A 16,578-nucleotide genomic window follows, 5' to 3' on the forward strand; every position below is an offset into this window, starting at 1 on the left:
GCCTGACTTCCCTGTGTGCCCAGGCCTGACCTCCAGCTCAGTCTTGGCTTTGGGAACTAAATAGACTTTTAAGCTCGCTCTGCTTTGACTTCTTTAGCACATCCTGAATGGTCTTTAACCAGAATCCTATAAAATTGTTTTGAAGGTTAGGCAGAGCAGGCAATTAGTGACTGTAAGATTTTACCAGCACATAAGAAAGGCAGAATTTCATCTTCCCTGGCTTGAAAGTTACAAGTTTCATTATCTGTTTCATCACATTAGCATTTTTTATAAAAGCTCTATTCATTTTATTTTACCTCCGAAGTAGAAGAGGATGTTTTCCAACTTTAATTGCTGAACTTACAGCTCAAGAGTGAGTTGTTTAGCAGCCTGCTCTGAGGTCCCAGCCATGCTTGGGACCACTTGGAAAAAGAGGAAATGAGACTCTATGACTTGAGACTGGCAACTCCAAGGTACAGCCACCAAACACACGGGATTTTCTGTTCTTGAGAACCCATTCTCACCCTGATTTTCACTAGGTAAATATGAAACATTTCTGACTTTAACTTTCCCATCAAATTTTGTTCCTCTCTGTGCACACGACATGCTGATCTGAAGGCTAAATGTGTCCTTCCAGATGACCTTAACCCTCCATTTTACAGATAGGGAAACTGAGGCCCAGAAAAGGGAAAGGATTGGCCTGAGGTCACAGAGGCCCTGGTGAGATAATGAAGACTGAGGGGAGCTTTTCCTTTGTTTGCCCTGCTGGTGATCTCTAAACTGGGCCTTCTTAGAAGAGCTGGGCCTGAAGGGACCGGCTGTGTGTGAATGACACGTCATCCCAAGCGCTGTTTGTGCGCAGTTTAGGGGTTTGTTCCTCAACCTTCAGATGCAGGTTCGTCCCCAGATGAGCACATTCCCCTGTGCTCTAATAAAAAAGCAGCTGAGCATTTCAATTCTGCTATTTGCTCAGTTTTCTAGGCAGGAAAATTCACATGGCTCAGACACGGGCATCCTAAAGCCGGTGAGAGATAGACCTGGAGCCCAGGACCTACAGAAAAGAACGTAACTCTTCGCAGGGAGTTTTTATTCTCTACACCCTAGAAATTTTGTTCATTGGAGCAACTGATGCTGAGGCTGAAGCTCCAATACTTCGGCCACCTGAGGCAAAAAGCCGACTCCCTGGAAAAGACTCTGATGCCGGGAAAGATTGAAGGCAGGGGAAGGGGATGACAGAGGACAAGATGGTTAGATGGCATCACCAACTCACCAACGTGAGTTTGAGCAAGCTCCAGGAGATGGTGAAGAACAGGGAAGCCTGGCGTGCTGCCATCCATGGGGTCACAAAGAGTCTGACACAGCTGAGCGACTGGAGAAACAAACCAAACAAAAAACAGCCTAGAAATCAGGGCAGGGCTTCTCCTGAATGGTCACCCACTCCATCTTTGGTGGACTTTAAATCCAGCACCTGTATCTTTAAACCTGCATCTACCCAGTGCTTAGATACGTTGGGAGAACGGTGACTTTCTGGAGACAGGACACAGAGGCACACATGGCCCTCACTCCTGCCACCATCTCTGTGGGCAGAACCCGCACAGCATCTTCATAAACACAGCTCGGTGCTGCTTTCATTTTTTGCAAAGTCTCCTTGCGAAGATTCCCAGGCTGCCTACCTGGTTTGTGGATGGTGCCCAGAGAGGTGGTGGAAAAGTGACTTGAGTGGAACATTTTTTGTGTCTTATAGAGCCAGAAGCATGAGAAGAGTGGTCAAGGGGGACCTCCCTGACAGTCCAGTGGTTAAGACTTCATGCTTTCACTGCAGAGGGCGCAGGTTCCATCCCTGGTCGGGCAACTAGGATCCCAGATGCCTTGGGATGTGACTAGGAAAAAAAAAAAAAAAAAGAATAGTCGAGAACTCAGTGGGTCTTTGATCCCTTTTCACTCAGGGGTGGGCTCTGCCTCTCACTCATAGAAGGAAAACAGTGGTTTATTAAGTGGCTGAAACCCATCTTCCCCTTCCATTTGCTGACTGCTCCGAGCCCAGCACTGGGAAAAGCCCAGTGAAAGGCTATTTCCTTCCAAAAGACCATGCCTCTTCCTCTGGATCTGTGATATTATTCCCAAGGAAAGCATGCTCCGATCTATCAACCTCTCACACAGGGGACGGGAAGAAGGTGGTGCTCCTGTGTGATTCCGTTTAAACTCATGGATGGGTGGGGATGCTCTCTACTCAAACAGCCTCCTTCACGATGGGGACCCAAGGGTACCAGACCAAGGACACAGGGCAGCCAGACCTCTGGCCCACTGATTTCTGACCCCTCAAGGCCTCACCCAGTGGCTCTCCCTGGGAATTCAGAAAATGTTAGCTGAAAGAAACTAGACCCAAGTCTTGTCATTCCCAGACGAGGGCTTTTACTTCTAACCACTTGGTCTCAAACTTGGCTGTTTGCGAGTCACCTGGGTCATTTTCAAAAATACCAGTGCCGAGATCTCTCCTCGAAAGAGTCTGATAGAAATTGGTTTGGGGTGGGGCCTGGACACGGATTTTGAAAAACTCTCACGTGATTCCAGTGTGTAACCAGGAGTGAGAACCACTTTTCCACATCACAGTGCTTCACAGAGGTGAAGAAAAAGCACTGCCGGCCTCTCCTGCCATTATTTCCTGTCCCCTCAGATACAAGAGTAACGGGTTTGCGTCAGGAGAAAAATGGAGAAAGACCTTTAATTCACCCTTGGAAATAAGCTGTCCATCCCCTACCCTGGAAAGACACAGAAAAGGACAAGGTTTGGAGATCAAGTTAAATGTCCAATTTATTTTCATAACTTGAAACCAGAACAAACTTGGTTTTGAACAAGCGTACAAATGAAATGGCAGACACATGCTGAACTGAACATTGTGACATTAAGGGGAAAAAAAGAGGCCCAAAATCTTGTACAGAGAATAAAAGGAACAATAAATATTTTACTAAGCCATATTGAAATGACCTCCTGTCATCTCAACATTGTATCCATAATAAAAAAAAAAGTGCCCGTTTCTTAAACAGAGCACAAATACCAAGCAATAATAAATAGTTCCAAACTTGTAGTAAAAGACAGAACCTCCAAGTAAACAACAAAAGCTCATACAATAAGTAATAGAAAAGGTAATAAAAATATTTCGCCTTGCCAGTACAAATGCAAGCAATTTGACTCAATGTAACTTTGCTTCGCAGAGCTGATACAAGGAGCACCAAAATTCATGGGTTTGCCTGTGTTCCACGAAAATCCTTGACCGTCACTTAGGACCGGAACGAAAGGCTGACTTCCCTACTTTTCACATTTTTGCTTAGAGGAAGTCAGCCTCCTCCTCCTCCTCCCCCATGAAAGACCCTCAAATGGCAAGTGGCAGGTTCCAATTGGGGGCAACTTTGAACCAAGTTGTGGCAGTGTGGAAAACCGGCCTGGGGTCAGCTGGGTCCCCCCGGGGCCCGGGGCCTCTCTCACTGGGTCATCTGCTTCAGTGTTGGCTTTTTAAACACAAAAAAAGGGAAGCAAAAATGCTCATTTCTCTGCAGTCGTCAGAGACACACTCTTTGTGCTTTGGGATGGCTTGATTCTGGCATCGTGGTGACTTTGCGGAAGCTGGTGAGAGCTGGCTAGCTTTTGTAACTACAGGAGGATTGCCTTGGAGGCTGCTCAAGGACCTCCCCAGGGCACCCAGAGAAAAGGGCAGCCCGTGGGGCTTCAGGTCAAACAGGTAGGAAACAAACATCTCAGCTTGATCTTCTGCCTCCTCCCCCCTTCTTTTTACTTTGCAAAGGTAAGTGGCAAGGAGGAAAAGCGTATCAAACAGAAAAGCGCCCAGAAGAGAGATTTCTGCATTTGGTAAAGAAATTGCCCAAAAGGATGCTTGCTTATACTTTCATAACCTGAAATATAATGGTTTCTTAGAGTTCCTGAAATAAAAAATGGCTTCCTGATATAGGTATTTTTTTTAAACGTATTATTCCCTCATCCAAAAAACCACCACTTTATTATCTTAAAGCTACTTGGCTTTACAAAAACAAAGGGGGGCGGGGGGGGGACAGAGAGGGAGAAATAAATCAGATAAACATGAGCACACCGAGGACCGACAGGGGTGGGAAGATGGAGAGGAAACACGTGGGAAGGAAAGAGAAAGAACTACGGAAAGGCACCGAATTCGTCCCAGGCCCTAGGCATTTGGAGACTGACGGAATGTAGGTTCCGGAGAGAAAGCAGCAGAGCAGGTAAGAAAGACAGCAGGCCACCACTCTCCACGATGAAAAGGTCCTGGCTGTGATGGGGACCCCTTCCTGAAATTCAATTTGCGCTGGTCCCAGCCGCAGACCACGTCACCTGCGCCTGGCTGATTCGCCAGCTCCCTTGATCACATTTTGTTTCGTTTTGCTTTGCTTGCTTGTTTGACGTTCTCTCAAGGACTAGAGAAAGCTCGGTTTGCGTTTCGTTCTGCTCTGAAGGGTGGGAGAGGTGGTGGTGGTGGTGGGTGGTGAAGAGAGGGCCTGCGCTCTCTCCTCCACGTCTGACATCTTTACAGATGCCTCGAAGAGAAGGGAGGGCTCTGTGAAATGGTACCGACATCTTGACAAAAAAACTGATTTCTCCACTCAACGCGAATAAAGAATTTCCCATCCGATCTGCTGTGGCCACACCAGGGAGCCTTGATGCAAGGTTCAGGGCACTCAGACTGAAGCCCTATTTCGAACAGTCCTTGGTAGAGGCCAATTCTGACAAAAATATATACAACTAAAATGATTTGTGAACCAAAGCATTTAGCTATTTCCTTTTGTTTCTTTTCCTCGAAGGTTGTCAAACAACCCTTTTTTTTTTTTTCCTCCTGTACAATAGGTCTTAACATACAAATTTTTTTTTGCAATATTTTATCCTGCCAAATTAAAAAAATATATTATGGCAGCCTGCTTGTTTTTGTTTTTTTTCTTTTTATTTCCAAATTCACTAACAAAAAGGTACATTAAATCCCTTTAAAAGGACAAGCTTACAGTTAAAAAATTACAAGCTCCAGTAAAAATACAGCAAGTGCCTACATCATATGAACCAACCAATATATCCATTCCAGAGGGAGGTGGGAGGAGAGAATTAAGCACAGATCAGAAATGTGGGGGGTTTTTTTCTGCAAAGCAATAACAATATTAAGCACTTTTTTTTTCTACATACTTTTTCTACATGGTGTAGCAATCCCCTTTTAATCCCCAAATACAAGTTTCTATACATTTTTTTGAAATAAAAATTCAACACCCAAGGCAGAAAGAAATTTACTAAAACTCCGACTTTACAGTTACTGTGACAAGAACAAATTATTATAGACCCACCATTTAAATTTTACTGCAACATTTTCAAGGAAAAGAAAAGGGTTTTTTTTTTTTTCTTGTTTTGTCAAATGCCCAGGCATTCTCGATTATTACAAATACTGGTCCACTTTTACAGTAATCAAGAAATTTTCATATATATAATATATACTAAAACCCCGTCACCAAAAGAAAGCAAAATACACGCGGCCACGGTGGCATTTTTTTTTAAGAACCTATTAAGCAAACTTTGAAAAAAACGATCGCTCCAACACACATACACACAATTTTTTTTTTTACCCTTGTATGTATCCAATACTGTAAACGTATTTTTAAGACAGAGTGCACTAAATTTAACTTTAGAAAAAAATCAGCCATTGTTCCTGAATTGTTTTTTCATTCAACAATATCAACTTGTACCTTGTGTCACTTGAGTTTTAATTCAGCAGTAAGTCACCTCCACTCCACATCTAAGCAGCGTTGTCCCACAGGCAAAAGGGGCTGAGGTTAATTCAGCTAATGGATATCCAGGGTTGTGCTGGGTTTATTTCTTCATTTGATTGGGTCTTATGGCATTTTCACGTCTTCAACCAGGATTTTTGAAAATTTATTTAAAGTAAATGTGGCTTTGTTTCTAAAGAAATGTACTTTTCTCATTTTATTTTTTTTAAAAAAGTCTTTTCATTGCAAAAGAAAAAAAAAGTTTTGCATTTGTCTCAAGAGACTCAAATAGGAAGATCAGTTTTCAAGGCACTCACATCAAATTGAATGGCAGTAGAAACACTGTCCAATAAATTATTATTTTATTTTGTTCTTTATAGTGCCAGTACTGTGAATGCCATGCTTAGCAATACTGACACTCAATCTCAGCCATCCCTTGCAGTTTAACCCACCTCTGGGCCAAAAAGAAGAAGATGCTGCAATTTCTTGTTGAGAAGCCATTTAATTTAAATGCAAACAAAAGCTTTAAAGTGCGGGTCAACAGAATTCAAATGTCTAATCTGAACAGTCCAATGCTTAGTACCTTCCAACCTAATGGGATAGAAAAAAAAAAAAAAACGGAAGTAGCGCTGGGCACCTTGGGATGGAACTCTTCCCGCTTTGCAGTAAAAGGGAACTGAAATTGGCAAGATTCCGCCCACCCCATCCGTATAATGTCATCAGTGTGCAGAGAGAATACTAACTTCCCTCCAGTCACCATCAGGACACTTGTCTGCTTGAGAAACGGTCTGTTGTCACTGGTAGCAACGTATGACTTAGGATTTCCGTGGTGAGGGTGATAAAAAGAGAGAAACTGTCAAGCCAGAAGAAGCCTGAAAGAACACGGCTGGTTTCTTTCCTTTCTGTGTTACTGCAGGCCACCACCATCTATCTACCCCCCAAAGTACCCTCAGCCTATTTTATTTCATCTAATCTATGGCAAATAGCAGAGATGGCATTCCAGGGCACACCGACATTCCAAGAAACGGATGGGATCTGCTGGGAATGCACTATTTTAGAACGCTCTTGGGCCATTTCCTGGGGCAAAGTCCTCAAAAACTCCTGTTTCTCTGGCAGTGCTGAGTATCTGGGGGGGAGAGGAGGGAAAGCCCACCATTCAAAGGTTTCCTTATGTATGGCAAGGTTGAAGTCAACACAGAAAAGGCCTCCCTTACTCAGGACATCATCAGTGCTACAACTCCATTTCAATTCTGAAACAAAGTGCTACAACTTTAAAGATTGTTATCCGCTGTACATCCACCCCCTCCCCCCCCCCAAAAAAAAAACGCATGCCACTTTTTATTTCAGGACAAAAAAAAAGAATAAAAAAGTAAACAACTTTAAAAGTCATTTAAGTGTTGGCTTCTTCACAAGAAATTACACATGCTTAGCTTAGATTTCAAAAAAAGCAGCGCCCTCCCCCCCGAAAATTATAATTTAAAAGATAGCTTCCCCTCTACAGAGCTCAGGAGTCATCGCTCAGGCTACTACTGGGTTAAAGAAAAAAAAAACAACTAAAGAAGGGATGGATACCCAACAAAATCTCTTAAAGGAATTTCAACAGAAAGAATAACAATAAAAAGTACCTGCACATGCCAAAAAAATTACAAAACCCAATAAATACAGAAATTATTGCACAGTTAAAAGGCTCCACAATATTTTTGTTGTTGTTGGTTTTTACTGCCTTAATCAACCCTCGGGTTTCCATAGGACTTCGCAGACACAGGTTAGGTTGCAGGGCCGCCTCCCCTGGGCCCTGGGGACCCTCGGGGGGCGCCGAGCGGCGGTGACGCGGAGGCAAGTGTCAGGTCAGCATTCTCTCGCTTGGCGACGGGGCGACTGTACAGGTGCGCGGGGTGGGGCCCGGGCCCGCGCGCGCGCGCACACACACGCGCACACGCACTTAGCTCCTCTCTGCCTGCTCGATTTTGACGTCGTTAGTCAGCAAGTGCTCGCCGTGCCACTTTTTCATGTGTTTCTCCAGGGTGCTATAGACGCTGAAGGGCATTTGGCAGATGTCGCAGCGGTACACCTCCTTGCCGATCTGCCCGTGCGTCTTCATGTGGCGCGTGAGCTTGCTGCTCTGCGCGCACGCGTAGTTGCACAGCTCGCACTTGTAAGGCCGCTCGCCGGTGTGGCTCCGTCGGTGCACCGTCAGGTTGCTGCAGTTCTTGAACACTTTGCCGCAGTACTCGCACGTGTCGCTGCGCCGGCCCTCCTTGGAGCTCGGCCGCCCGGGGCCCGGGCCGCCCAGATGCGGCGTGCTGCCCCCGCTGGCCGTGCCGCTGCGGCCCGACAACCCGCCGTCCAGCAGGTCCCCGGGCGGCGTGGAGAAGCGTAGGCTGCCGTTCTCGGACGAGTGCTCGGACGACGTGGCGAAGGGCGACTGGCGCGCGTCCGTGAAGCCCAGGAAGGGGTCCTTCATGAAGTGCCTCGACGCCGCATAGCCCACCAGCCACTGCGAGTACACATTCTCCGACGGGATGAGCGCGGCAGGCGGCAGCTCTAGGTCCTTCTCCACCTTGATGCGCTTGGCCGCGCTGTTGAGGCCGGGGCTGGGCAGCGGCGCCGGCTTGCGCGGGAAGAGGCCGGGGAAAGGCTCGGTGCCCGGCGCGAAGCCGCCGCCGCGCCCGTTGACCGCACCCCCGGGGCCCGCGTCGCCGCAGCCCCCGGCGTCATCGTCGTCGCCCGGGTCCCCGCCACCCCCGCCACCGCCGGCCGCGCGCTTCAGGAAGGCGCCGCGCTTCTGCTTGTCGGCCAGCAGGTCGCCGTATGGCGGCAGCGCGCCCAGGCCCACGTTCTCCATGACCTTGCCCAGCACCAGCGCCTTCTCGTCAGCCAGCGCCTTGGCCGCGGCGCCGCCGCCCGCGCCCGGCACGCCGGCCACCCCGCCGCCACCGCCACCGCCGGCGCCGTTCTCCCGGTTGCGGCTGAGCTCCGAGTCCATGCTGAAGCTCGACTCGGGCCGGCTCTCGTTCTCCAGCAGCAGCTCCTCCTCCTCCTCCTCCTCCTCTTCGTCCTCCTCCTCGGGCTCATGGCCCAGGGAAGGGTCGCTCTCGTGGTGGCGGAAGTCACCGTCGGCCGCCTTGAGGCCCTCACCGGTCAGCTCGCTGGTGCCGGGCTCCGGGGAGCTGGCAGCCGAGAGCCCGTCGTCGGAGCGGCCTGCCAGCGAGCCGGCCTTGTGCATGTGCGTCTTCATGTGGCGCTTGAGCTTGCTCGCCTGCGAGCACGCGTGGTCGCACAGCTGGCACTTGTAGGGCTTCTCGCCCGTGTGGCTGCGCCGGTGCACAATGAGATTGCTCTGGAACTTGAAGGTCTTGCCGCAGAACTCACACGACTTGCTCTTGGCCGGCGGCTGCGGTGGCGGTGTGCCACCGGGGGGCATGGGCGGCAGCGGCGGCGTGCTCAGGAACGGTGACTTGGGGCTGGGCTGGAAGGGGTTCAGGAGCCGGTGCATAGGGTTGCCGCGGCCCGGGGACACAGGCGGCGGCGTGGAGCTGTTGCCCGCCAGCTCGCGGAGCCGCCGCGAGAAGTCCATGGCGGGCGAGTCAATGGCCATGGGGTTCAGGCGCATGACTCGGTCGAAGGCACTGGGGTGCTGGGCGACGAGCCCCATCTCCTCGGCGCTGAGGCGGTGCGGGTCCAGGTGGTGGCGCGGCGGCGGGCTGAAGAGCGGCGGCGTGCCGGGCAGGCGGCCCTCGCCGAAGCCCGGGTGGTCCCGCAGGATGGGGCCCGTCATGCGCAGCAGGTTGAAGGGGTTGCTGTCGCCCAGGAAATTCATGAGCGGGGACTGGGCCACGGCCTCGGGCCCCAGCGGCGGCGGGATGGTGAGCCGTGGCGTGAGCGAGCTGCTGGCCGGCCCGGGCTCCAGGTAGATGCGGAAGCCATGCGTGTTCTGCGCGTGCTGCAGCAGGAACCACGCGCTGTTGAAGGGCTGCTTGCATGTGGTGCAAATGTAGCTGGAAGGCTCATCTTTACCTGCGGAGACACACGGACAGAAAGAGGCAGGAGAGACGTGAGATGCGGGCGGCGGCGCGGCTCTCGGGGCGGCAGCAGACCACTGCAGAGCAGGCCCAGGCCAGCGACCCCCGGCAGACCCCCTGGCGCACAGGCTAGAGAAGCCTGTGTGGCTGTTACTCCAATTGGTAGACCTCGCTCTGCGCCCTTGTAACATAGTGTCTTTAAACCCATCATCTCAGAAGCCAAAGGAGATGTTATTTGTGAAAAAGCCTGATTCCAACAATGGCAAGTATACGAAGGCTGGGCTGCCTAAAAGACAGCGGGGCAAAGTTCAGCCATCCTGTAGATCCTGGTAGTTCTTTGAGGGTAGGGTGGGGAGTGGGAGGGCTACTGTCCTGTGCCTTGTAGGATGTTTGGAGGCAGACCCACTAGAAGCCAGTCGCACTCCCTCCCTCCCAGTCATGAGGATCAAAAATCTCTCCAGGCATTTCCAAACCTCTCTGGGGGACAAAACAACTCCCCCCACCTCCCCACCCAGTCATAACTAGGCAAATCTTCAACCCAAGGATGTTCTAAGAAACACAAATCCAACTGAATCACCTCGCAAACATTTTAAGAGAACTGGCTGATAACCTCTGCGTCATTTGGGAGTTGAACTACTGGAAATCGTAGGGTTTCATACACCAGTGTCTGTGCAGAAAGCACCATCCAAGTTAAACAGGGATGCGCGTATGAACAGGACTTCAGCATCGTAAGAACATCACCGCAGCTGCCCACCCCACCCCCCATCACTGCCCTTGCAGCCTCATACACACACACACACAGATACACCCCTAACCACAGCATGGAATCTGGCCTTGAAACCCCCCAGGGTGGGGCACTGGCCTATATGAGGTCCCTTGCCAGAAGGCTGAATGAAAGAGTGTCACCTCTGACAGGGCGATCAGGATGAACAGAGGCAAGTGTGAGTTTGTGACAAACTGGGCTCTGGCATCAGGAGCCAGTGTTAGTGGACGTTGGTGGCATGGAGCCAAAACATCCTTGTCTTTGTCCATCGTTGGGGGCGGTCACAAAATGGGAGCCTGGACCTTCCAACCAGCACCTATTTCATGGCCGACATCCTCAACCTGCGGGTGAAACTGGCTGTTTCCCCAGCCTGAAGCTCTCCTAACACTCTGTGAAACGGGACAGGTGTGGGCAGGCCCTGCCCTGCCCCCTCAGACTCGATCACTGGCTGGAGAACGGAAAGGGAACATGGCATCACAGCCGAGGTCTTGAAAAAAAAAAAAAAACTTTTTGTTTTTTCAGACTTCCTTGTACCTGGAAGATTTTAACACTGATAAAGTACAGTAGCTGCAAACTCCCCAGTGAAGCCAAAGGTGTGTGTTAGTTTCAGGAAGGGAAGGGGAAGTACAGCCCCTCCTCAAAAGAGGAGGGACTTCTGAAATCCCATATAGAGATGGAGTTTTTGTTTCTTTGATTCCCACCCAAGAAGTATGTTTCTTGGGGGCTTCACCCTTAGCAGTCAAAACTCTGTGGACTCTGAGAACAAATACCCCAAGTTCCTTGTGGGTTAGACTTGATGGCTTCAAAGGAGCCTGGACCTCGCTGCGCCATGCAGTGTGTGGGGGGTCCTCCAGGAGTCGGGGGTCAGCGTGGAGATTCTCCACAACACAGAACCAACTCGGCCAGATCACCCACCGCTGGGAACTAAGACATGCCTTCCAAGTCTGGTGGTCCACGGTCATCACTGCACACTCGTATCCAACAGGACACGTGTCTCCAGATTTGGTAGTGAGGAGACCAGTGGGTGGATGATGGGGGAACGGACAGAAAGGGAAAAAGGATTCCAAAACTCAGCTTCCCCTCATTTTTAAACCCAGCTCCAGGAGAACTTCTGAGGCCATTTTCTTTCTCCGGGGTGTCTGGGAAACTTCCTTCTCCCAGCATGTCTGCGTTAATTCAGTTCCCCATGCTGGAGCCCCTCGGGAGAATCCCCCCACCAGAAACGGGCAGGGAGCCCTTCCCAAGGCCCTGGGCAGCTGTGTTCCTCGCTTTGGGAGCGGTAAGGCCACACCGACACTTCAGCCTTCCCTTCCTGTGTGCCTACCCACTGTCGCAACAAAAGGCCATTTTTGGGGGGGGTGCATTTCATCGTCACATGACCGCCGAAGGAGGCCAGGCCAGGACCACATCCATACTGGCACATGATGATGCTACAGCCCAGAGATGCAGTCTTCTTGGAGGTGCCATCTCCTGTCCTGGCTGATTAGGTGATATATGTGGGGAACGACAGAACAGTTCACCTCAGTCTCACGGGAGAGCTGGCCAGACGCCATAGTGTTTGCTGCTGCTGCTAAGTCGCTTCAGTCTCTGTGCGACCCCATAGACGGCAGCCCACCAGGCTCCCCCGTCCCTGGGATTCTCCGGGCAAGAACACTGGAGTGGGTTGCCATTTCCTTCTCCAATGCATGAAAGTGAAAAGTGAAAGTGAAGTCGCTCAGTTGTGTCCGACTCTTCGAGACCCCATGGACTGCAGCCTACCAGGCTCCTCCGTCCATGGGGTTTTCCAGGCAAGAGTACTGGAGTGGGGTGCCATCGCCCTCCTCAAATCCTTTTCTGGAACAAGGCAGAATAAATACGTAATAAATAAGAAGATAAAGAAAACATCCTTCTCTGACACCAGGAGCTAATAACACAAATGAAGCGCCACCTCCCACAAGGCCATAGATCTTCCAGTTAAAGAGCGCTGGACTTCCCTGGTGGCTGGATGGTAATGAAGCCGCCTGCCAATGCAGGAGACATGGGTTCTATCCCTGATCTGGGAAGAGCCCACTTGCGGCAGAGCAACTCAGCCCGTGCACCTCAACTACTGCGCCTGTGCTCTGGAGCCCAGGACCCACAAATACCTACCGAGCCCACGTGCCCTAGAGACGTGCTCTGCAACAAGAGAAGCCACCACAGTGAGAACTCGGAGCACCGCAACTAGGAAAAGAGCACACACAGCAGCAAAGACCTGGCACAGCCAATAAACAATTTTAAAAATCCATTGCTTTCAACTGTAAATCAATAAAAATAAATTTTAAAAAAAAAAGAGCACTCTGGACTCTGCACCTGGGCTCCAGCCACTCTCAGTAACCGAGTTCCACACACATAGCAGCTCCGGTTCCTTGTGTTTTCAAGTTGGGCCACCTCCTTTCCCCTAATCTCTTTTTTCATCATCTTCATTTCCTTGGGTCTCTCTGGAGCACTTCCTGTTTCTTGTTCTGATGGCCACACACTTTCTGGAAAGTTCTATTGCCTGAGGAATGCGGGTATCAGAAGACAGTGCAAAACTCTCAGGCAGGCCAGGAATGAAATGGCCGATTTAAATATATTTTTTTAAACTCAAGCAGCAGCTGCTGAGAAGCGTGTAGCTGCACGTTCTAAAGAACTCACAGGTTTCCATTTCTTGTTTTTTGGTTTTTTTTAAAGACAAAACAAAAAGAGTGAAAGACATTTATAAGATTCTAACTTAGAGAAGTCCAAGGAGGAAGTTTTGCTTGCTGTAGTCTCATCCTTCAGTCCTGTCCAACTCTTTCGAGACCCCAAGGACTGTAGCCAGCCAGGCTCCTCTGTCCATGAGATTTCCCAGGCAAGAATACTGGAGTGGGTAGCTATTTCCTCCTCCAAGAGTTTCTTTCCCACCCAGGGATCAAACCTGTGTCTTCTTCATTGGCAGGCGGATTCTCTACCTCTGGGCCAGAAGGAGGGAAGCCAGGGAAGGGAAGCCAGAAGGAGGACGTTAACCTGTTCGGAATTTATCATCAGGTGGGGGAAGAGCTCTGTGCATGCACCCACCAAATCAGATTCCAGGGTCCCAGATCATGCCAGGGTAAGTGCTTTTCCTTGCCTTTGAACAATCTGGTCCCCTCACTTCCCTCCACGCCACGGCAAGATTCACAGCAGGGGACAGTCTATCCCAGGATCTGACAGCTTCCAATGTTTTTAAATCTCCCAGTCCTCAAAGCCCCTTCCTAAACAACACTCTTTCCACTCTCCCCTTAACTTTTTTTTTTTAATAAAATGTTCATTTCCATACTTCCACTTCACGGTTATCTGTTGCCTAGAAGTAGCCTTGAGCACTGGGACTGCTCACTTTTGAAAACTGAACAATGTCAGAAAGGCTTTGAAGAGCCACTCAGAACATTCTTCTATTCAAAAACTCACTAAATATTTTAAAAGGCAGCACACAGTCACAGACGGCTCATTTTTAAATGTGGCAGAAGCCCCTCAGTGAAAGGGCTGCTTCGGACGCGGGGCTGTCCCTGCTCCTGGAGCTCAGGGCCACTTGCCCAGAGGTGAGTTGGAAGCTCCAGCTGGTGCCAGCTTTGCTGATGGCCCAGACAGGGGCCATGCCCCAACACGCTGCCACTGTGGCTGCCACCAAGGTTCCAACCGAGAGGTCAACACCTAGATTATTTTGAAGCGACCTGGAAGTTGAAAAGTGTTAGTTGCTCGGTCGTGTAGGACTCTTTGCAACCCCTTGGGGTGTAGCCCACCAGCCTCCTCTGTCCTAGACTTCTCTAGGCAAGAATACTGGAGTGGGTTGCCATTCCCTTCTCCAGGGGATCCTTCTGACCCATGGATCGAACCCACATCTCCCGCAATGCAGGCAGATTCTTTACCATCTGAGCCACCAGGGAAGCCCTGAAGCAACTTACCCAGCAACATTAAGCCTGGCCTACAGACCTAGAAATGTCAGCTGCATTGGCATCAGTACATCGGGCCTGGCGACTCAGAACCCAAGGCCAGCGTGTTTCCTTGTCTGCTTCCGTCCCTTTTCCTTCCTGAGACGCTTTTGGTATCCTTTGGCAGAAACCCACACCGGACCTTCTTTGCTGTACTGGCTTTCAAGAGAGACCCTTGTGTTTTTCTGTAATTCAAAACCCTCCCTGAGATCACTGTTACAAGAACCCTGAACAGCGGCACAAGTTCATACCTTGCCATTCCCTGCAGGAAGATGTCAATCAAGGGGCTTCCCAGGTGGCTCAGTGGTAAAGAATCTGCCTACAATGCAGGAAACATGGGTTCAATCCCTGGGTCAGGAGAACACACTCCAGTATTCTTGCCTGGGAAATCCCATGGACAGAAGAGCCTGGCAGGCTATGTGTGTTGTGTGTGTTAATTGCTTAGTCGTGTCCGACTCTTTGCAACCCACAGTCTGTAGCCCACCAAGGCTCCCCTGTCCATGGGATTCTCCAGGCAAGAACACTAGAGTGGGTTGTCATTTCCTTCTCCAAAAGGAAGCACAGAAAGAAAGAAAGTGAATTCGCTCAGTCGTGTCCGACTCTTTTTGACCCCATGGACTGCAGCCTACCAGGCTCCTCCATCCATGGAATTTTCCAGGCGAGAGTACTGGAGTGGGTTGCCATTTTCTTCGTCCATGGGGTCACAAAGAGTCGGACATACTTAGCAATTAAACAACAAGGTCAACCAAGTCACTTTACCCCTCTGAGCTTCATTTCCTCATCAGTAGAATGGGAATAACATGCCAGCTTCCGAAGAGGGCTGGGGGAGCAAATGAGATCCCACACGATCCCTATAAAATCCACACATCCCCACGCATGCACGTATTATGGTTGGGCTTTGTATGTTTCGTGTTTTATTATCCATCTTGTACCTGGCAGTGGATGTTTCAGGCGGTGCCCTTCTGTGTAACTCTGGCTGTAATAAAACCCTGGAGGAATTTTAATGCAGCGGGCCTAATGCATTAGAGGTTCCAGGGAAATAGAAACTTGCAAACGTTGAGGAAACATCATTTTTTATTCTGACTCTTGGGAACCAACACGCAACTGGGCTCCTGCAATGAAATGCTGCTCTCCCTCCGCCAGTGGATGTGTGTGTGTGTGTGTGTGTGTGTGTGTGTGTGTGTGTGTGTGTACGCGCGCGCGCACGTGTTTTAATGAGCACTGAAATAATTGTTCCTCCCTATTATGCTGGCTACTCTAATAATACCAATAAAGGTATCAGGGATGTTCAATAAAAAGCACACCTTTAATTGAGTTATTATTCAATAAAAAGGCCGTAATTGAGAGCAATAGTTTAAAAGGGCTCTCCTAAGGCCGAGTGATACCAACTAGAAGGGTATTGCTGCCTGCGGGGGATTTAGTGGTTCAGGGCTTCTCCAGAGCCACAAGCAGACACCGCCACCCAGCTCAAGCAGGGCCTGCGGTGATCGCCAGCCAGGGCCTTCCTCCACCCAAAGGTGGAGGCAAAAGTGAGAGTCCTGACACTTGGATGCTGAAGAACGAACTGAGTCTTGGCTTCACGTGTCCCTCTGTGGCTTGCGAAGCACTTGACAGGTGGTTTGGCATTTTCACAGCGATCAAGGCATTTCGCTCAAATATGACCTCTGAGGGGGCCAGGCCAGGTCCACATCCCTGCTGGCACACGAGGATGCTGCAACTGAGAGAAGCAAGAGCCCTGCCTCCCCTCGAGAGCAAGGGGAGGGCCATGCCCCTGCACAGGCTTCCCCACCCCCGGCTCCATCCCGCTGCCCCCCAGCAGCACCTGAGAGATGGACCATTCTCTCCCTTGTCGGGGCCTGTTTCACAATGAAAAGGTCCTCCTGCCACACTGTGTGTGCCCTCCCAGTGAAGGACATTGATTACCCTTTGATGGAAGCCAGTCAGGTCTACCACGGGCTTGTCCCGGGAGTGAAGATGTTTCACAAGAGCAGGTGAGTCCCCGAGACAACAGGTCACTCAGGACCTGGAGAAGGGGTGATGAGATGCTGGGCAGTCAGATGGAAGGGTAGGCTGCTAGATTCAGGGTCCGCCACCCCCGCCGCTTT

General features: G+C 50.2%; 1 protein-coding gene across 4 annotated transcripts in view; it reads right to left on the reverse strand.

Moving 5' to 3' along the window:
* BCL11B (B-cell CLL/lymphoma 11B) overlaps window positions 2,773-16,578 on the reverse strand; it is a 101,895-nt gene continuing 88,089 nt past the window's right edge. For all 4 annotated transcript variants that reach the window (XM_018066504.1, XM_018066502.1, XM_018066505.1 and 1 more), the window contains one exon: window positions 2,773-9,761. In XM_018066504.1, the coding sequence (XP_017921993.1) occupies window positions 7,687-9,761 (2,075 nt within the window). In that variant the 3' untranslated portion in view covers window positions 2,773-7,686. The remainder of the gene's footprint in view (window positions 9,762-16,578) is intronic.

Source organism: Capra hircus, chromosome 21 (genome assembly GCF_001704415.2).
Source record: "Capra hircus breed San Clemente chromosome 21, ASM170441v1, whole genome shotgun sequence".
NCBI classification, from domain to species: Eukaryota; Metazoa; Chordata; class Mammalia; order Artiodactyla; family Bovidae; genus Capra; species Capra hircus.